Source organism: Amblyomma americanum, chromosome 6 (assembly GCF_052857255.1).
Source record: "Amblyomma americanum isolate KBUSLIRL-KWMA chromosome 6, ASM5285725v1, whole genome shotgun sequence".
NCBI classification, from domain to species: Eukaryota; Metazoa; Arthropoda; class Arachnida; order Ixodida; family Ixodidae; genus Amblyomma; species Amblyomma americanum.
Window position 1 is genome coordinate 9,179,837 of NC_135502.1, and position 21,288 is coordinate 9,201,124.

The 21,288-nt window shown below is 48.2% G+C and overlaps 1 protein-coding gene across 3 annotated transcripts in view; it reads right to left on the bottom strand.

Moving 5' to 3' along the window:
• Window positions 1-1,768: 1,768 nt before the first annotated feature.
• LOC144136267 (acetylcholinesterase-1-like) overlaps window positions 1,769-21,288 on the bottom strand; it is a 53,619-nt gene continuing 34,099 nt past the window's right edge. The window contains exons 2-4 of one of the 3 annotated variants that reach the window (XM_077668474.1): window positions 16,510-16,821; window positions 13,861-15,384; window positions 1,769-3,844 (exon numbers count right to left, since the gene is read on the bottom strand). In XM_077668474.1, coding sequence (XP_077524600.1) covers window positions 3,655-3,844; window positions 13,861-15,374 — 1,704 coding nt within the window. In that variant the 5' untranslated portion in view covers window positions 15,375-15,384; window positions 16,510-16,821 and the 3' untranslated portion in view covers window positions 1,769-3,654. Of the gene's footprint in view, window positions 3,845-13,860; window positions 15,385-16,121; window positions 16,458-16,509; window positions 16,822-21,288 lie in introns of those variants that run through there. The other 2 variants (XM_077668475.1, XM_077668476.1) reach the window with 2 other exon arrangements.

Consider the following 21,288-nt stretch of genomic DNA (forward strand, 5'->3'; position numbering starts at 1 on the left):
AATAAATTTTTATATGCGATGGCTAAGTACGATTCGCTTCTGTCTTCACATTTGGCCATAGCATATAGAAACTTATTTGAAAACAAAAAATGGTCAAAGCACCTCAATTACCGTTCTTATCACCGCTAACATCAGAACCTTATCGACACACCTGACTTTCTACCACCCCCTGCTGCGCTTGTCTCCTCTTGGAAACCAGTTGGTTACCCTTAACGACCATCTGTTATCTTGCACTCGCATAACATGTCCTGGTCATGCCAATTTCTTCTTGGTTTCGACTGGTATGTGATTAACCTGCGTTTATTCCCTGACCCACTCTGCCCTCTTCCTGGCTCTTAACGTTACACCTATCATTTTCCTTTGAGTCGCTCATTGCGTTGGCCTCAGTTTAAGAAACACACTTTTCGTTATCCTCCACGTTCCTGCCCGATAGGTGAGCACCGGTAAGGTAAAATCAATATATTTTTTCTTTCGAGGAATACTGTTGAAGGTCATTCATGATCTGAGAGTAGCTACCAAATGCGTTCCACCCATTCTTATTCTCATAGTTATCTGCGGTCACTACATACCTTAAGTAGACTTATTCCTTTTCCCTTTCTAGCGCCTTCCTAACAATCATAAACTGCCGTTCCCTTTCGAGACATTACTTCAGTTTTCCGCACATTAATTTTTAGACCCAATAACCTACTTTACATCGACCCGCGGATTTTTTTTTTTATATACGGTTTAGATTGGCACGACACCAGGATTCGAACTGCGATACCCTTGCAAACGAGGCGGATGCTTTGCGTCTACGCTATCACTGCTCATTAATAAATGTGGTTAATATCAAACAAACGTACAATCATAGCAGTTTAATGTTGCTAAAGTTTCTTCACGCATGGCCTGCAAAGGTTCAAGCCCAAGCGAAAAATTGACCTAGCATGGCAGTTTCCTAGTTGGCAGTTCTTAGCATGGCAGTTTCTTGGTTTCTTCGAAGTAACAAACAGCCTACTGTCAGTTAGCAGATTTTACATGCAACTATCCTTGCGCCACGCAAAATACTTTCGATTTCCCTCTGCTGATTCCGACATAAGGTAGTCTGGTTACCTATGAGACAAGAGAACTACGTGATGCACATGCATTTACTACGAGTTCATCACGGCTCATTTATCTGAAGCCCAACCCCTGCAGAAAGATAGCAAGCTGTCAAGGACTAAAAGGTACGAAATGTTTTTTTTTCTCTCTTTCTACGCTGCCCATTGCTTGTTCGGTGAAACCCAGCACTGCATCCCCAGAACACGCGGCAGTTCCAACCACGACTGTACACCAACACGCCCATCTTTCCGTCCTATTCCTTTCGTCCTAGGTCAGGCCAGTCAATTCATTGCAGTCGCCTCCCAAAATAAAATTTATGCCTGAAGCGCCTTTTTACAGTAAACTGATTATCAACGAGAAAATATACGTCCTTTAACACCTTTCCGCTCTACTTTATTTTTCCGACAATTTATTTTGACCTTAATTCTCTGGCGGTATCAACAGATTTTTTTTTTTTCAAAATGCTTTTAATGCAGTAATATTGTTTCACCATTCAGTCGTAATAGTTCTTTTCGATGTCGAACTTATGACGACATAGCACTGGTGGTGTCGCTGATGCTTGACATTTTAATCGGTCTGTTTGATTGACAATCACGGTACGGTACTTTCAGTTCTTTCAAACATGCCCGTCTCTCTCACCGAGGGAAAACTTGCTGCACCGAAGAACTGAAGGCACGACAGGCGAAACGACTAACGAAACAAAGAACCTTTATTTCCTCGCCATTGAATGTACATGACGCGAACCTGACGCCGCCTTTTGCTGGGACTCTCTGTATCACACTCAGGAGAGTCCAGGCTATGAAGTCCGGCGAGTATACAAGCAAAAAGGCAGTGGACTGTACATTGAAACGTCTTTCTGCAGCAATTAAACAATTGTCTAATGTTATCATGTAGCATATTCACTTGGTAATCGCGGAGCAGAAGCTTTCACATGCACTGCTGAACATCTGGTATGCTTTGCTTTGTGACTTGAGTGACTGTTTTTCGCCGTATCTGTATTTTTTTATATATTTTGTTACCACGCCTTCGTGCAGAGCGGAAAAGCCGCTGAGTGGCAGACGGGCTTGGTTGAAATTCTATATTAGTGGCACCCACGATATTTTCTTCAGTTTAACCTTTGAAGTCTGAAGAACATGCTGTGAAAAAAAAAAAACCTCCTTCTGAATTCAACAGACGCACTCTGAAGGGAACCTAATTTTCTGCTTCGCAACTCAAAAGCTAATGATCACTAGAGCGCTGAACGCCCGAAGCTTGTGTTCGCAAATGATGCAGCATTACGTTTTCTACTGAATGGCTATCAAGTTTGTATTTGTAGGGAAAGTTTTGAACGTCTGTCCTGCGTCTGGTCGTGAATTAGAATGGAAATGTGTTATTTACGGCGTCTTTCTGTCTTTTTCACAATACTAGCGTTTTTTAGAGCTTCTCGAGAAGACTGACCAATACTTGGGTTGCCGAAAATTATGTACCTTAGCATTTATGTCTTAGTCATCCTTGAAACTCACTTTCAAATGAGGAAACGGATCTTCAGCAACGTCAACCTTCGATTCAGGAAACAAGCGCACTTCTTTGGGTACGTTAGCCTTGAGGAGAACAATGACGAAATCCCCTAACTCGTGTGGCTGGTGTTTTCATGAGCTATCGTCTTCGTAAGCAAGGCTTCCTCATCTGGTGTATATTTTTGTTGCTCTTGAGTTGCGTCTTCGAAACTGACTTTTCAGCCTGGTGTCACCTTTGAACACGTGCATTTCGCAACTTATGTCGAGAGAAGAACAACTGCACTGTAACGTGCTCAAGAAAACGCTGCCATCAGATTCGCAGCCTTCTGACAGTAATACCCGACCCCCTGAATGTTCACGCTAAGCTAGCGTCACGAGCGAGGACGATAAGGTCGTGTACTTTAGGCATGTTACACTGTACATTGCAAAAATCAGAGCAAATGCGCTCGCGGTGTCATTATAAACTTGGATCCATATTTCAGTTTGTTCTTTTTCGATATACCAAAGGCCAAATTTGTGCAACTTAGTGTACCAAATTCTTAATGGTGACGAACATCACGTGTGGTGTTATTTCGATTAGCCATTACATACTACTAATAATGCATTAAGACGTTATACCTTATTTCCTGCATACGATTCTCTAACCGTAATGAACCATAATAACCATAAACGTTCAGACAATTTCTCTCCTTCCTCTGGTGTAAACTACTTCCGGAACCTTTTTGTTTTCTGGAAGGCAGGTTTACGTATTTCCATGTTTCCTCACGTAAGATCGAAGGATCATTCTTCACAAAGAGAAACGTCAAACCGACAGCACGAGAAGTTGCAAACAAAACACACCGAAGATAACAAACAAGTTCAACAACGCGAAAAGGAAAAACCAACAAAACAACAGAGGTGGAGGCGAGGACGTAGATGGGACGTATAGACCGCTTGGAGCCCACTCAAGCGGCTGCACGCTGGAACACAGCCTGACGTAGAACGCGGGCCCTACAGAGACGACGCGGAGCACATTGCGTCAGCGATGAAGTCCCGCACTCTGACGCCGTCTCTCGAGACGCCACTGCGCGCACAACGACTTTCACCCGAGCACAATGTCCTGCGACGTGCCGTTGCCGCCGCGGTGCCTCCAGAAGTTTCTCCAGAAGTTGCACTCGTCGAGACGCGGCCCGATCTGCACGGTTGCGTTCCTCGCCGAGATGGACAGGTACTGGGGGTTCTCCTCCGAGAATCGAGGCCACGACGACACCATCGACGGCATGTCCGGCCGCCTGCAATGAGACGCGGGGAAAAGAAGAAAAAAAGGTCAAGAGAAAGGGCCACTCTGATTGGAAACATGCACATCGGCGTTACCGACTGTTTAATAAGTTAGAAGGCTAAACAAATAAGGAGTAACTACTCATTACCTTCCATCCAAGCGCAGCCAAACGACCGCAAAAGAAAGCAAAGCAAGTTTCACGGATACATCGGTGACGGAAAATTCTTCGCGATCCCACCGCCTGTCCGGCACGGTCGCTCTCAACTATTCTAACCTCGCCGCAATGGCTCAGGGGTTGTGGTGCTCGGTTACTGATCCGAAAGACGCGCGTTCGATCTCAACAGCGGTGGTCTCACTTCGATGGAGGCGAAATGCTAGAGACCCATTTAGTGTTCGTTGTCAGTGCGCGTTAAAAAAAAAAAAAACCCAGGAGGTCGAAACTATTCAGAGCCCTCTACTACGGCATCCCTCATAGCCTGAGTCCCTTTGGGACGTTAAAACCCAAACAACTGACTCATCAATGCTGTCCAGGACGACGAGGAAATGGTAGGGCTGCAAACTCCATGCCGAATTGATCACCAACTCGAAAAGGTATAGGTATTAGCCCAGTGTGTTCAAGAGAAACAACTATGCAGGAGCTCATTTTTAGTAGAAACTCCAACGGTGGAGTAGATCTTTTGTATTCTACTACATTTCGGCAGTGCCCCTAAACACACTGGACAAAGGCCGATAACTGAACTAACCATTTCGTCATGAGGCGCCCATTCATCTCTTACAGCTTCTTTCTAACAGTGGAGCTGATTAAGTCCGCAGCAAGTCCCCGCTTAGCTCACGGCAGCTCACGGCAGACGAAAGCGACATCGCGCAAGCAGAGTGCGAAATCTACGGTGAGTAGAGGTTTCCGCAACTCTCACTGGGTGGCGCTGCGCCTCTGCCAACTTCAGCTCTTACACGATTATTTATCTTGGCAGGGTAACGGTCCACCTTTTTGCGCTGCTGCTCCACTTAATGTAGGGACACACCGCTGGACGCTTACAAAAGCACTGAAGCTGTTTCTGTAGCTTGTAATCGCGTGCTGCTTAAAGAGTTCCTCAAAAGCCCTTGAATCGATGCTGAAAAAGGATGGCATAAGATATGGTGGGCTGCATTTTAAATTTGTTAATCATCCTCAAAGCTCACAACATTCTGGAAATTGGTTCCACGAAAACTGAAAATTTTCGCGAAACTTGAAGTTTCGCTGATCCGTACCCAAATATTGGATCATTGCAGTTTGAAGCGAAGTGCATACGTCGCACTGTGCGGCCTATTACAACGAATTGATACGGAAGCAAATTTCAAATGCGCAGGCGATTTTACGGTGTGATGCGACAAATATGTGCCTGCATAATTTGTTGTACAATTCGCTTTTGCATTCCCTTTTGCATTGATCGCCTTCCGCTGTTGCGTGGGCTTCTGGCGAGTGGAGGTGGTGGGTGGAAGATGCATTTTTAAGGTGGGGGAGGAGGGGGGATGCTGGATGAGGCACCTTACGGGAAAGTAGCGGGCGTTGGGGGTCGGAACTTCACGCATACGCACACGTGCACATAGACCACGGGTTTTCTCTCCAAACGATCACTATTCTGTTAATGCGGTATAATCACTATTCCAAATTTACGGCGAAATTTAATTTTTAAAAAGTAAAGGACCGTTGTCTGGGCGATATTAGCCTCCGCAGCTTTTCTAGCAGCATGCCAATCTGCTGAGCGAATATAAGATCTGGGCTGATACGCCGTGCGGCGGTTTCTCTACTCCTCCGAAATGTTTAATGGAACTAGGAGGTCATCAGCAGGTCCTTCGACGGAGTAATCTCTAAGAGATTCTCCGAAAAGGAGTACGGTACGTCTCCTCGCAAGCCAAACACGTAGTATGGTCAGCCGGAGATAAACCAAGCTTTTATCGTGCATCCGAATCATCTAGGACGAGGAAGTCGCTTGCGTTTTATGTGGCCGGCCGCCGAGATATACCGTTTCGCGCTCGAGCAAGAAATAAATAACAAAGGGTGGGCGAGTGTTTGTGTGTGTTTTAGGCAGGGGGAGAAGTCGTTTTTGGTTCAACATCGGTAGACGCGTAGAACAGGCGCAAAAAAAAAAGACGAAAACGAGACCAAAAGGAGGCAGACGGGCACCAGCGTTTTGTCTTCTCTGAGCTCGTTCCAACGTGAGGTGGTTTACGGGCTCTTTATTTCTGGGCTTGCTTCGCTTACTGATAAAAAGAGATCCACGACAAGATGTGTTGTGACTACACGCCGTCTGAATGTGTCCGCTGTGTTCTTGAGCGGCGCCTGTCTTCTGAGGAAAACAGTTCCGGCCATCGCCGTGCTCAACGTTCAACTGTTGCGCGTGCGCCGGTGAACGTGAGACGAATTGAAACGTAAGCGCGTTGCGAGTGTCATCCGCTGTTTGAAAGATGCTTTTTGACAACATTGTGTGAATACAACTGAAAAGTGTGTACGTAAATGAGCATAAGTCAAAGGGGCTCCCTGCTTGCTGATATAAGCGCGCCGTTTACTTTCTTGACAGTATTCACGCTTCATTGCGGCTCATATTATTTGCATCACTCACCTAAGTGTCAAGCCTTGTAGAGGTGCCAGTGATAACAAATCAAGTTTTCTTTAGACATCGTGATTGAAACCAAGGGCGAGATGATTTAAAATGTGCAACGCCGCCCTGCTCGACGGTGGAAAAGCGAGCAAGCCTGATCGCGCGGATAAACAAGTAAATGCACAAATTAATTGCATTAAGCAACCACGTTGTGTTATTCGCTGTCGTCTACAAGTAATGCATTAGTTAATTTGCTAGAATCCGCATGAAAAAAAAAAGAAAAAGTAAAGGGCTTTTCTTTTTGCGGCGAAGAGCATAATATTAAAGCCACTCTTCGAAAATTTTATTAGTATAGCCTAAGCCTTAGCTGTCCTCAACAATGCATCGATCGAAAGTGCAGAGATTGGCTAAACTAACAGTGTGACGTTAGCAGTTCCTAGCTCTTTTCCTAGCCAGGTAACTCATAAGGCTGCCCTCCTTTATTTAAGAATTAAGCGCATGTGCTCTCACAACACTATTAGAAGAAGAATGATGATCCGAGACCGTGAACGAAGAAATTAAGATTCTAAAGCAAGGTTAATAGCGCAGGTTATTTCTTCGAACAGCATTGTCATCTAATCGCATTGCAAAAAAATTATAGGGGACAGTTAAGCTCCGCTAACGGTATGACACGGTAACGGCGTTAATGGGTTAATGTCCACATGTGCGGAACTGGTCATTCTCTACTTCACATTCATAGACCGCTGGGAGTGCTCATGGCACTCCTGGCGCAGCGGTTAAGCGATGCGCCACGGCTCTGCCACGGCAGGCGCTGCCACCGGTGGGGCTTGTGTGACCCAGGTTGCTCTTCCCGAGCGACCCATCATTAATTTAACTGCCACCTGCCACGGTGGCAGTTGACTCACAATCGGGTGGGCACGTTGCGATGACACCATAAGGTCACGTGACCCAGGTGGCCCACCTGCAACCTACGTGAGCAAACCACGCCACCCAGCTGGGTTGCTTCTCTGGGAACTTTTCGTGGATTTCTCGTTAACGGTAAACGATGGCGACGACGACGCCGGCTTTTCTGCGACACGGGCTCCCACTGTCGCGTTAATAATAAGGCTTGTTGGCTAACTGGTTACAACGTAAATAGCTTGCTGGTTACAAGGTAAGAGGCTAATTCTTCAGTCACGAAATGGCTACGTGTTGAAAACTGCTATAATTCCTGATAGCTGAGAAATCTGTGCCGAACGATACTGACAGTAGCGTGGCACCGTTGAACCGTAGGCGGCGTAAGGTTTGTGGGACAACTGCAATCTGGCCCTTCGCCACTGACGGCGCTGGTCCTGATGATGAGAAGCAAGCGCGCCCTTTGACTTAAGCATCCAGTGTGCGGTCAATTGTGTTCGTCTGCGGCCGTTAGCGCCGTTGTCTGCCGCCATCCTACCATTCCAGGTCGATCTCTCCCGTGACCCGGTCAATGCGGCCCTGAAAGACACCGCAGCGCCCTTAAGCGCCAGTGCGCGGTCATTCTCAGGGAGCTCAGATGCACCGCGCCTGCACGCCACCCGTCTCACTCGCCAGGACAGCGTCTAGACTGCCGCCTCCCTTACTCAGCACTGTACAGAATATACTTAAAAGACATTCTTGGCCGCCCCTGGCTTCAATAACGGGCGCTGCCCTGACGACAATTATGCATTCTGGATCTGCAAGTGCACCCAAGTCACCGTCATCCAGCCCCTGTCGAAATTCCCGACCCTATATCGCACTGAACGAAGGATGGAAGTTACATTCTCAGGTAAAACAGCAAAAACTAAAGCCAGAGAGGTTAGCTTAATTATTCCTGGCTAGGTAAATCACTAGGGAACGAATAGATGAACCAAAATATACAAATTGTTTTTAGGGTCTCTGAGGAAATATGATAATAAGTGCGCATTTTTAATACACCCGTTTAGTACCCGTGCATGTCGTATCCAACTACGTCATTACATTATTCAATCAAGCAATAAATCAATAAGTCATTTTTCCACCAAAATATGTAGAGGGCTCCAGAGAACAAAATATGATGAGCTTGACTGACTGGCTTCTGAGCCCTATGTAAAAATACACGATGGCAGCTGCACAAGAACATTTTCTTTTATACATTTAAATGCACTTTTCTACCCACCAGATATCATTCTGCCTATAGGTATTCGCTTTTTTTAAGCACAGGAAATGGCTCACATTAAATGCTGCAAGTTTCGTTGGTGTTTTTTACTGAAACCGTGTACACTAGACTAGCGATGGCAGAGCTCTACTCAAAATAAGAGTTTTCACGGTAAAAGAGTGTTGCTTTGCAATATGCCCCTCTGCCAGAACTCCAGCTCCGGGGTTGCAACCAAGAGCACGCCCACTGTGACTTGTTCAACAACAACCCGTCCTTGTGTTTTTACAGCGATAGCTGTTATGCGCCCGTCCCTGGCTTGCGCATCGTCGTCGTCGGCGGAACCGGTGGGTGCGTTAATGACCCACCGGGTGGATGTCATTAACGCACCCACCATATATCACGGTCAACCTGGGTCGCATTAAGCCTATGGGTGGCTCTCTTTTGAACAGCCGCCAGCCAGTGCAAGGGTGCATCACTTGAACACTACACCAGCTATCGCTGGATCTCGCGTTATATAGTCGGAAACGTCCTGTGAGTTGTTTGAAGGAGAGTTCGAATCTGTATTATAGAAACGCTTTGAGGGAACATTGAAGGTTGGCTTCAGTTACCTCGTGGCTTCGGTTATAGTTTGTTGGAGAACAAAGAGCAAGACGTTTTTACAAGTATTTCCAGCATTATTCAGCATTTAACAGATACGAAACTATTTTCGAGGCATTTCAGCGCAGGTTCAGTTACCCCTTTGAATTGATAATGAAAGGTGCATATGCATAATGCTGCCAGAGGATTTAGTTTTCAGTTAACGAGAAAATACTTCTTTCACCAAATTGGCACTTTTCAAATGAACGCATGGCTTAGCGATCGGTGCTTTCTGAAAGCATGTCTCACATCTGAAACTCGCGCACAGTGCGAGCTTCGCACTGCAGAGCTCGAGAAAGATTTCTTTAGGAGATCACACCGATGACCAATCCACAAAGTTTCGCGCTTAAACTGAAAGCTTCCATGAGCAAGCTCTGCCCAAGGAACTTGCGCTGATACTTTTCACCGGCACAGGCTAAAGGCTAGCTGGGGAAAGCGAATTACTGTGTTACTGTGGGAACTGTTACACGCAATTTATGTACACGGCCTACTGACATCGCTCCTGTGGGCAAGTAGTGACTTCAGCGTGATGGATCTTTCATGGCTGCTGTAATACTGTGCTCGTTGACCAGCGTATAATCAATCAGGCGGATTGTGTGGTCGGGTTCATAGGCCATTTGATCCCTAAGCGCTGGCGGTGGTCCAGGCGGCAGAATTTCCACCGGCACAATGTCGATCGGCTGTGCGATTCTCAGGTGATTGAAGCTGCCACTCCAAATACGCTGCGGCCCACTGAGATTGTTACATGAGATGGCAGCTACTAGTACTTCGTCCTGACACTCTCGCTCTCGCCAAAAATGCAAAAAAATATATTTTACATTCATTTCTTCTTTACTCTTAGATCCGCATCGCAATCGCTTTTTTTTAGGTTTTATGATGTGGTTAGCCTTGAGCACACGGCTATTATCTTGTTCCGTGCAGCCCTTCTGCTTTCACGGACTGGAATCACGTAACTGCATGCCTACGCCTGAGCTAATAGATAATGGCGCTGGCTTAATTTCGTTACAGGCAGCAGTTTGGAATATGCTTGGAAGACCTTTTTTGGGCGAACCATAACGCGATTCGAAGCTTATATAGTGGGTTAATAGCATCGCGTGTACTCACTCGATTGCTTTCTTTAGCGCTGCACTCGTCGGCTTATTCGCTGATCTTCCCTAAGACTCTCCATCGAAAACCAGGTCATCAAGATAAGTTTAAAGCGCCCGTTCCCACATCTTCCGTTTTCGCAGAGAGGCATTGCGTGTGTTGCCGCTCTTTGTAAAAGAGTAATAATCGGCTAGGAGAGGCACCGGTGGTCCCAGAGTGCGCACGGCTAAGATAGCACTTAGTCATACAATCAAGGTGATTGTACGCTCGCCAAAAAAAAAAAAATCAATGAACCAGCACTGACGGCGCTGCATGCAGCCTAATGCACGATACGGGGATCGCTGAAAAGCTGTGCGAGCACTCTTCTCCCATCCCAGCGACCTTGTGCGTCAGAGCAACGGAAATCTCGCAGCGTGAGTAAAATGAACCGTTGCGAACCGGGTTGCGCAGTCGGGCAGCAAGGACCTATTACGCTTGCTGTGTCATCAGATGCGGAACTTTTTTATGGTGATAGAGAGCGTTAGAAGTAAAGGGGGGTCGAGACCAACTTAAACTTGGCACGCGTGTTTGCGAGCCAGCCAGGAGCCCGTTGGCCTTACTTTGTTCTATGGCGGGCACAGCGAAAGTCCCTGCAGGAGCAATCTGCGGGGCGAAGATGTTGAAAAAAAAGGTAATACCACGGATGTATACGATGCATGGCCTTTCCCGCAGAAACAACTTATCATAGATTTTTTTTTTTCGGAAACGTCACAAACCGGAAAATCAGTTGCAGTTTGGGACTGACGAAGGTGGTGCTAAACATAAATTAGGTTACAGAAACCAAGCAGCAAATCAATCATTTACGTTGCAGGCTAAGAACTTACGTCGCCTTGAAGTGTTAGCAGAAAAAAGCTGCTCGACTTGGAACTTTGCCCAGTGTGTTAGCCGCCCTTGCTTTTGTTCAGCATTTGTTATCTACAAAGCTCGCGGTGAAAGACAACTCGCCGATCCTCTTGTGTTTTATTTCCCCTGCTGTGTTACGCAAGCGCATGCCGGATAGATCGAATGTTTTGCGCGTCCTTGTTGATTAGCCTGCTCGCTGGCAAAGAAGAAGGCGGAGGTGAGCGACGCGATTATTGCTCTCATCGCGCGCGGAAAACAATGAAACTGCACCCGCATGGCCAAGTGACCTTTGGCGCCGCCGTCGCTTCCGGGTGCGGCCGCTTCGCCAACGGCCCCAGCAGACCACCGCGCGCGGAAGCAGACCACGTTGCTCATGTTCGGAACATTTCGTACTGCCTTGATGTTCTAGAAGCATTCGCAAAGCCAATCCTTTTATATCTGTGTTTACGCCTAGCATTTTTTTTTTCCCAATGTCCCCAGGGCATTGGCGTTCGACCTGAACAGTCTTGGAGCCATGCAGTGCCCACGGCACCCGTCGCCGCCCTTAGAAGCTTTAGATAGTTAGGAAGGACGGCCTGATTACTGCATAACGTGGCCGCGGACAGCATAATGGGATAATGGAACGAATGTCGGGTCACGTGCCAAGTTGCCTATAGCCTTCCACACCGCAATGCAGCTGGCCTTCCGTCTCGAGTTGCTTGAACGTGACGTTAGTGACGCCTTACCTGCGCGCCAAATTTTCTTACATTCTCTCTCGTGCTGGGCGTGGCGTTTTGCTAATTTCAACAGAAGAGTTCTGTCAAAGGTCGAGAAGAAATTAGATAATTTTTGTTATTGTAACATCAAGAGAAGTTGAGCTATATCAGTCAAATTAGGTTTCACAGAGCAAAAAGCAGGGACAAGACAGAACACAAGTGCTATGTGTTTAGAGCTTGTATGCTATCTTGTCCCTGCGTTTTACGCTTTGAAACCTCATGTCATTACCCACTAGCCCGACCAATTACCTTTCTAAGTTATCAGTGAAATCGGTAAAATCGATATTGAAGCACGTCGGAGGGACGCGTCAGCCGTTAGCGACTGCTACGGAGCGATTTTTTATCGCGAAAGTATGCCTATACAGTCGTGAGTAGAGATAAACGTTAATGACGCACGATACGTCATATCAGCCTGCGGCATGTTAACTCATAACTTTCAATGTGAGTTGGTTGAATGGTTATTTTTTTTATGATGCACGCTTTGCATTGTTCATGCCATGAATATATGCGGTATTATTACTGTTATTGTTGTTCTTATTAAACGGCATAACGCATCTCAGGTAGGCTTTGACACGGTCCTCTCGAACTTTCACGACGCCGTTGTTGGAGCTGCTTTCTGAGCTAAACAACTGTTCGCAAAGACAGCCAGTGAGCCCGAACGAGTACCTAGTGTCCAGGCGCTTGTTCAAGATGATCTAAGCAGTGAAATGCGAGTACATCCGCTACAAAAAGAAAAGCACTCGAATACACATCCCGATATCCGAGCTTTAACTGCAATTACAGCTTGTTCTGACGATCAACCCTTCTCAGGCAACTTAATCCTGTATTTCACAAATGAGAAATAAAAGTTTAACACATGCCCTAACATTGAAATATGACGCCCTTTTCAGGGAAATGCTCCGGCGGTAGGGGTATATGAATACTTCATATTTTACTTAGCACTTTATATACAGCCTACTGAGTTTCCGGCATCATCACTCAAAGGTGCCAAGATCTTGTTTTTTTTTTTGCGGGCATTTCTTCGTTCTGTGGTAGTTAGCACATACTTGAGAGACCCACGATATTTGGAAGTATCGAAAAAGGATGGTCGAGTCTGTTATTTTTTCGCCGCTTGATAACAGCGGCTCATCCCGTTCCGTGTGGGGAGAGGGAGCTTGTTTACGTCTTCCGCAGATGAGCCAAGTGCCGACGAAACGAGCCGCGTGATGCAGAAGGGCCCGTTCCTGTGCTTCACGCAGACTACCGCAAGAAGTAGGCTATCTCGTGTTAAGGCGATGTCCTTGCTGTCTACATGGAGTCACGCGTGGCCAGAGAGGTCGGAACGCGGAACGCGGGATTCGTTCTGCCCCTGTTTCTCGCCCCTTCTTTCCGCTCGTCGCGTCTGTGGGCGCTTCCGTCTGCGTGCCACGCTATGTACAACACTTCGCAAAGTTCAGGGACGGTTTCAGGATTGGTACTCGCAGCTTGAAGGTTCATCGTTTCAAATTCTGCCCTACTTACGCTCTTGCCAACTGGTTTATTTCTCGTTCGAGTGCGCATTTCTCCCGCCTCATCGATACCCTGCGTGATACGGCTCGGAAATGAAAAACACTCTGATCTTGTGTACGGCATTAAAACGCTGCCGCCGACGTCTGCTGCCTCGTTTAAAGCGAAAGGTCAGGAGGTACGCATGTTCCGAGACCCTTTCGGGCGCTTGCAGACTCGCAGCGGCGGAAACGGCAGTTGATTGAAAAAACGTTCGCAAGAGACCAAATGAGTCTGCTCCGGAGTCGCGATCTTAGCGCCCCGTTCACGTATTCAGGGAGGAGATATCCCGGGGGCGTATTTACAAAGTGGATCGCGATCATCTCCTTGAGGAACCTCCTTTCTTTTTCTTCCCGCCCCCTCTCTAGATGCTACCGAGATACTCGAAAGCAGAAAGGAAAAAAACCGACCGATAGGCATCGGTGGCCGCACTCACCCCGTGCGTGTGAACCTCCCAAGCATCTTCATGATCTTCTCGGAGAGCAGCTTCTCCTCTTCACTCTTGCTCATGTCGCTCATGGAGCCGAGCATGTAGAGCGTTTCCTCACCATACGTCGGGCCGAACAGCTGCGAACCGAACGACGACTCTTGCGTCAGCATGAAGTAGTAGACGTTGGCGCCGCGCCGTGCCAGGTCCTCGCCGAATTGGTTTCCGGGGCAGAGGGTGACGCCGTCTCCGATCGCGCGGCCACCGGCCTTGAGCATGTCACTCGGGCTGTCCTCCGTCTCATTCAGATAGTAGTTGGTGATGGGAGCCGCGTTACGTTTGTACATCATGCCGTAGAAAAGGCCCACTACGTAGCGGACGTCGCCCATGGTGATGTCGTCCGCGGGAGCCCCGTCGAAGTAGCCGCCGTAGTAGACGAGCGCCGCGGCCTCTTCCTCGGTGAGGCCCATGAGCACGTCCATGCCCTTAAAGCTCGCAGAGTCCTCCATCATGTCCTGTGGACTCTTGGGCAGGAACTCGTCGCCGAACACGGGGAACAAGGAGATGCGACCACGGCTGAACTCGTACTGGGCGCTGTTGGCGATCTCGTGGACGTCCTTGGACTTGAGGCACTGCATCACACCTCCCGGGTTTCGCCTCCAGTCTTGCTCGCTGTCCAGGCAACCCAGCTTGCGGGCCACGGTCAACGCCCGGTTGTACGCCACGTCTGGCTTGTTAAGTGGCGTGGTGGTGTACGGGTTACCTCCCAGCAGTATGGCGCGCTTGAATAGGCCGCGGCTTTTGGGCGACAGCATGTGGTACCCCACGCTCTGGGCGCCGGCGTCATGACCCATGAGGGTGACCATGTCCGGGTCCCCGCCGAAGTACTCCACGTTGTCGCGGACCCAGTTCATCGCCAGCCGCTGGTCCATCAGTCCCAAGTTTCCTGGCAGGTCCTTGTTGCGGCCGTACATGAAGCCGAAGGCGTTGAGGCGGTAGTTGAACGACACGGCGACCACGTCGCCCACCGATGCTAGGTGGGACATATCTGCTGAGGCCCTCTCGGAACCGCCGTGCGTGAAGGCGCCCCCGTGGATGAACACGACGACAGGCCGCCGCGTGCATTTGACGTCCTCGCCGCAGGTCTCCGGGGCCCACACGTTCAAGAAGAGACAGTCTTCGTTGACGCTCAGGTCATAATTGTTCCAGTTCTCGTCGGCGTAGAAGTACGTCTGCGGGCACGAGGGCGGCTTGATTGTGGCGTTGTAGATGCCCGTGCCCCAGTCGTAGTGGGCGACTGGTTTTCTAAAGCGCAGGTCTCCCACGGGGGCCATGGCGTAAGGGATGCCATAGAACTCGTCCACATGCCGATCGTTCACCGTGCGTCGCACGCCACGGGCACAGCCTGTCCTAAAGCACACCACGGGGGAGTCGGAAAAGATGTCGTTCTCGGAGGGCAGGCTTCGGCCGTGCACAGGAAGGGCGCTGAGCGCCACAACGGCCACAACAAGCGAGGCGAGCATCGCGATGCAACTGCGTGAAAGGACACAACGGTGAAAGTTGGACTAATTTTTTTTAATCAACAATAAGGTCTGCGCGACTATATCTCATGAATACAAAGCATATAACAATATGCAAGTTGTCTTTATGTGCAAGCGCACAATTCGTGCTCTGTTAATGAAAAAAAAAGGCTAACATGAAAGTGTGTTCTCTATGTATCTTTGCTTAAAAACGAATGGCTTGCGGCAGCCTGCATCGCATACACTGCATGAAATGCTGGCGTGTTAAGCGCTTCGAAGTGCTTAACGGCGTATAGAACTAAACTGAACTTGAGTTCAATCTGGTAAGTTTAACAGAACTCATCATTAGTGCTACACATTCCCTCGTCCCATCCGCGCAGCATTCACAGACCACTTCCTGGCGTGCAGTTGCCGAATAGGAATGGAAGCGTGCAACGAATCTTCTCCCTCCTTTGCCTTCAAGCTAACCTGTTAGTTCTGCTTAATCATGCACACAACGATCCTCTTTTCGCGCAATCCCTGCTTACTCCTCCTAAAACGCTTGCTTCTCAGCGAGCGCCATTGTCATAAAGCTCCGCTCTCCTGTCTTATCCACCGTAGTTGCAAAGGGAATATTTTTGTACCTGCATCCATTTCTGTTGATCCCCATATTCTATATACTTCACTGTTTCACCGGTGCTCATCGTGGCTGGTTATTTGACCGCGAGCAGGAAATATGACAAAAGGCAAGGCTCCAATCGTTGAACTTACCGTGGTAGAATACGGAGAAATGCAATCGCCCCAAAGTAGCACACTGCCTCCAGAGCAAAACGCGCGCTCTCCTAATCTAACGTAACGCTGAAAGACCACTAAAAGCAGCAAAAAGTTGGCTTGCCGCTGAAAATCTAACACGGGGATTCTAGCAACGTAGCTACGATGAAAGCTTAAGTTTGGCTCCAGGGGATGCGCCCCGCGCTCAGACTTGGGCTAAGGCACGATAAGACGCGAGACTCCCGCCCCGGGCACGACTAGTGAGCCACGAAAAGGAACCAGGGCAGATGAGCTGCGCCGGAGGCGTCGGACACGACTGAGCGAACACCGGCGCGGGCGGGACAATGTATAGAGGCTCGCACGTGACCGGGGAGCGCGGCGAACCCACCTTGTCGAGTGGCTATCCTGGGCCTGCGGTCAAGATCAGCATCCTTCACACGCCCTCTCCGCGGAAGCTGCAGAGCGTAGTGATTCCACGTCCATACGGGGGCCACCTTTTGACGCGCGAGTCGCCCCCCTCTTCTTCGGCCGGGCCTTGAATACAGCCGAAAGGGGTACACGGCCGGCCCGCGCAGGGAAGAAGCCGGCACGGGAGAGGAGACCGAAGCGGAGCACTCTGGAAGGGCACCAACTCGCTCTCCCACGCGGTCTCTCTTGCGCGGCGATTACGCGCGAGGCGAGCGGCGAGAGCGAGGGCTACCTGCGAGAGGAGACGCGCAGGGGGGTGGCGGCTTACGTCAGGACGACGAGTTAGCAATGGGTCACCACGGCGGGCCCCAACACAGAATGCCGCTGCTCTAACCCGCATGCGGCCGCGCAATTCTCCTCCCCTCCGGGGCTATTAAGCGTGTAGCTCCGTCGGACAAGCTGGACGAAAGCCTTCTCCTTTTCCTCGTGACCGCGCATAATCGAATTTTGCACGCTGACGGAATCGAGCGCGCGCTTTCTGGGCTCGGGGGCAAAAACACGCCGTCTCACAATCGACTTTGTTTTATCCTGCATAGTTCGTGTATAACGTAATACGCCTTCGCCAGTGTCGGCATCGGGTGTCCATTTTGTGTGTGGGTGTGTGTGATGTTGTGGGCTGCTCTCACAGCGAAGCGAATTTCGATGTATGCGCTGAACCTGCGACCTACAGCTGTGAGTTGCTCGGCTGCTTGCGATCAGGGAGGCGCGTTCGTTGTCCGTTAACGAGGGGTCAAAACACTTCATTCAGGTTGGCAGCCTATCCTTACAAAATGCACACCGTAAACGCGTCATGGCCGCTGCTGTTGCGCGGCTCTGCGTCGAGGTGTCATTGCTCGCTGGATGGAATCCGCAATTCCTAACATACGTGTATTGTACGTCGCCGTGCGCTTAAAGAAGTCTTAATGTCTAGCGAATGAGTCGCTGAAAATTGAGCAGGCGCTTATGGCCATGTGCGCTAAACGGGGGCCTCCGTAATGCTGCCCCTTAAATTATTTCCATGGCCTTGCGTACTCATACAGTGCCCTAGGTAGAAATAAACTTTTACTTTTTTATTTTTGTTTTATGCACGACACTGCGCTGGTGCTGACAGTCGTTCGGGGAATTAGAGTGGAAGGGTAATAAAACCTCTTCTATTCATTCTCCTCGTGGAGCCTGTGCGTTTGTGAAATCGTCCGTGATGCGGGAAAGTGTGTAGGCCGGCTTATCTGTGTCAGTGTCTTAACTCGCCGACCGGATAGGTCTGGCTTACGATACTGTAGCAAGTCAGCCTATGTGCTGGCGCTTAGGCGCTGTGATTAGAGTCGTATGCCTTTAATTTAGCTTTCTTACCATGGACGGCGAATCGAAGCACTTAATTTATTATTACCTTGTTTAGAAACACTATCAGCTCGATAAGGGCCTCGACAGGAGCGTTGTTGTACAACCTAGTATAAGAGCTGGAAACAAAACAGCAACAGTGCAAAAATACATTGAGACCAAACAAATCGAGATCACTTTTTAAAAACAGCCTTCACTATTTGTTCTGGCTGCTTGTTCCAAGTTAGTATCTATAACAATCGATCAAAAATTTTGTTCTTTGATAGTCATAGGGCAGGTATTTTTTCGTTACACAGGAGGTAGCTTCACTGATGTATTTGCCTTTGTCTATGAGTATTTCGTTATAATAGTATTATATAACAGATTTAACCCTTTTTATGTTCCTTTATCTTCTTTCGTACTGCTAAGAAGGGGAGTCCGCTCTATCCTGCCATGGACAAGCTTATTCTTGCCGTGAGTCCTCAGAAGAAAAAATTAAACGCGCGCGCGTCTTTTGATTCTAGAGTACCTCACAGCAGAGATGGGTCAAAAATGTTTTTCCAGTGCCGTAGACTTATTTGATAGCAACGACAAAAAAAAAAGAAAGACAGGCAATGCGATCTCGAGGTCACGTAGAACATATTGCCAAGTGATGCGGACGTTATATAATACCACAGTAGTGTCGCTGCTTTCAATGAATAACGATTACTGGACTAAGTCATCCGTTTCAGGTCGTGAAAGCAGCAAACAGCCTCTTCACCAGCGCCACACCCGATCGTTTGACCCCTGCATCTGCCTTACTGGCGAGAAAGTTCGGCGTAAATATTTATAACAGTCTCTTCCGGAAGTAAATCACGAACATTAATGCGTGCGATCTTGCATCGATTTTCCCTCTTCCGCTTAAGCTCCCTCGGCTCTATTTATTTAATTTTATTTAATAAGTACACAACGGCCACTAGCGCCAGCCGCTCCTCTACCATTTACGTTAATTATTTGCAAATCAGCGGTTTAGAAACAAACTCGTATAGGTGGTCTAAACTTCGGGATTTCGAAGTACTAAGATTTCGCAAAGAGTTGGCAGCCTGTTGCCATTTGATTTCCGCCCAAGCACAGCGCAATCAAAGCGTGAGCCTTCCTTTCCGCTCCCTTTATTACAATGAGCATTGACTTCGGCATAAAAGTTCATGCACCAGACAACCTGTTGCGATTACTTGCGTTGAACGAATATTTTCAACCAGGAGCAGCAGCGGCAGTGACCTGGAAACAAGTAAACGCCACTATAAAATGACCGACAAACGCAATCGAAGGCTTGCACAGCCTTCGATTGCACAGGAAGCTGATTGCAAATAAAAAAAGAAAGGGTAAGGGCGGGGGGGGGGGGGGGATGCCTCGCTACTTGGCTCGTTACGTTTTCCACAAAGGATTTTCATGCTGAAAAGGAAAGTGCACGCCCTATCCAAGGCCGTTTCAAATGCGAAGTGCTCGAGACTTGTCTAAGTTGTGCGAGACTTGCACGCTGTGCCCAGCATATTATCTTTGTTTTCGCCCTTTTCTTTATTTGTGCGTGTTTTCCTCGTCACGACACAAAGCGGCTAGCGGGACGCAGGTGAGCGGACGTTCGCCTCCACCCTATCCACTGTACGCGCCACAGAGCGCATTATTATTTATGCTCATCAGGCGTAGGCAGATCGCAAGCTTCAAGTCGTTAAAGCCGTTCTCTGCGGCTTTCGTTGGTACGTTTTGATAATCATTACTCAGAAGAGCGGCTGGTGTACCCGAGCGCTTGACTAACGAAGGCAAAACGGTCAATGTACATTCGCCACTGCATCCGTCATAGCAGCGCAAGCGGCGAGAGCCACTAACCGCCGCGACTGCCTCTTCGAGAACTCTTAAAATGTTTTTGGTCCCCGCAGAACATCAAACACGTTGTTTTAGGGAGGAGAAACGACCGATGTCATTATGGAGATTAGACGCCACCAGAAATCGATTGTCGGTGTTATCATGTTATCCTTCCCTTGTATTGATGTCGATGTCAATGCTTTGCCGTGCCTGGCCAAGGTTTCCAGGTGTTCCCTTGAAGCTATGATCTTTTTTGAACCGCTCTTCTCAAAGGATCATTGAAGTTTTGCGCACACATGTTTACTTTAGGTATCGAAGGTTACGGGTGGCGAGGAGCCTCGAAGCAGTTGGCCGCTTAGAGAGCAATCATCGAGTCAGCAAGACTAAGAAGAGCAGCATAAAGAAACTTAAGAACGATTGTCGTCACCGTCAATTCAGAAATACACTTTCGATGCTGCTTTCAATGCACGAAAGGTTGTATCCCGCAAAAAGAAGCAAATGTACCGGAAATTTTGTCATTCCAGACTTCAAGGAGCGCCGCGTCTCATTTCTGCTGCCGCTGAAGAAATAACGCCATCAGTACAACGGCACTCAAGACGATGGTAAGGAGGGGGAGGAACCTTTGCTGTGGTTGCTGCCACTGTAATGCACAAGAACTCTGGTACACTCGAGTGTTAGCAGTTCCTTTGTGCTGTGGCTTCTAGGGCATAATGTACCCTTTTGTTTTCTGTTTAGCAAATAATGCTAGAACTCCTTTTGTAGCGAAGGGACAAGTGGTTTCAAAAAAGTGCCAACGTTCGCATGCAAAGTTATGAAACGAAAGTGTTCCAAGATAGGAAAAGAACCGCAGAAAAAAAAAGGAAAAGGACACTTAAGCACCGACTTAAGGTTATGACGCGATAGCGTAGGGGGTTGTGCTTTACATTTTGAATAGTTTGACACATTTTATCGCATTTTTCTATTTTTCAATTGTCTCAATTCATTAACCCATCAATTACACGCTCTAAATTTTATTAATTAGCATTATCAAGCATTGACTATTCATTCTGAGCAATTTGACACCTTTGAACTCCTTTTTCCATTTTTCATCTTTTCATTTCTTTGCTAATCCATTAACCAATTAATTACAATGATTTAGTTAACTCTTCTTCGCCTATGACACACTGATCAATCATCAATCACTAGAACCACAAATTACCAGAGTACGATTTTTTACGCAGCCTCCGATTATAGGTCACCGGTTCGAATCCCTGCCGCGAGGTACGCTCTAACATCGCTAGTAAGTTTATGCTGCACGAAACGCTGAATCGCATGACACCATCCGGAACATTCTCCGGCAAACGGTTGGCATGACGCGCATCTTTTTTACGCAACCCCGATTATTCCTGACACGCGGTGCTGACTACGCCGACAGCTATTTGACCGAACGAGCTGTATACGCTATCGCGTAAATGGAGATAAATGTGCATCACCGCCAGCTAAACAAACAGTTCATGTCAATTTCTCTTCTGAGACGCGGGTTCAATCCCGGCCGCGGCGGTCGAATTTCGATGGAGGCGAAATT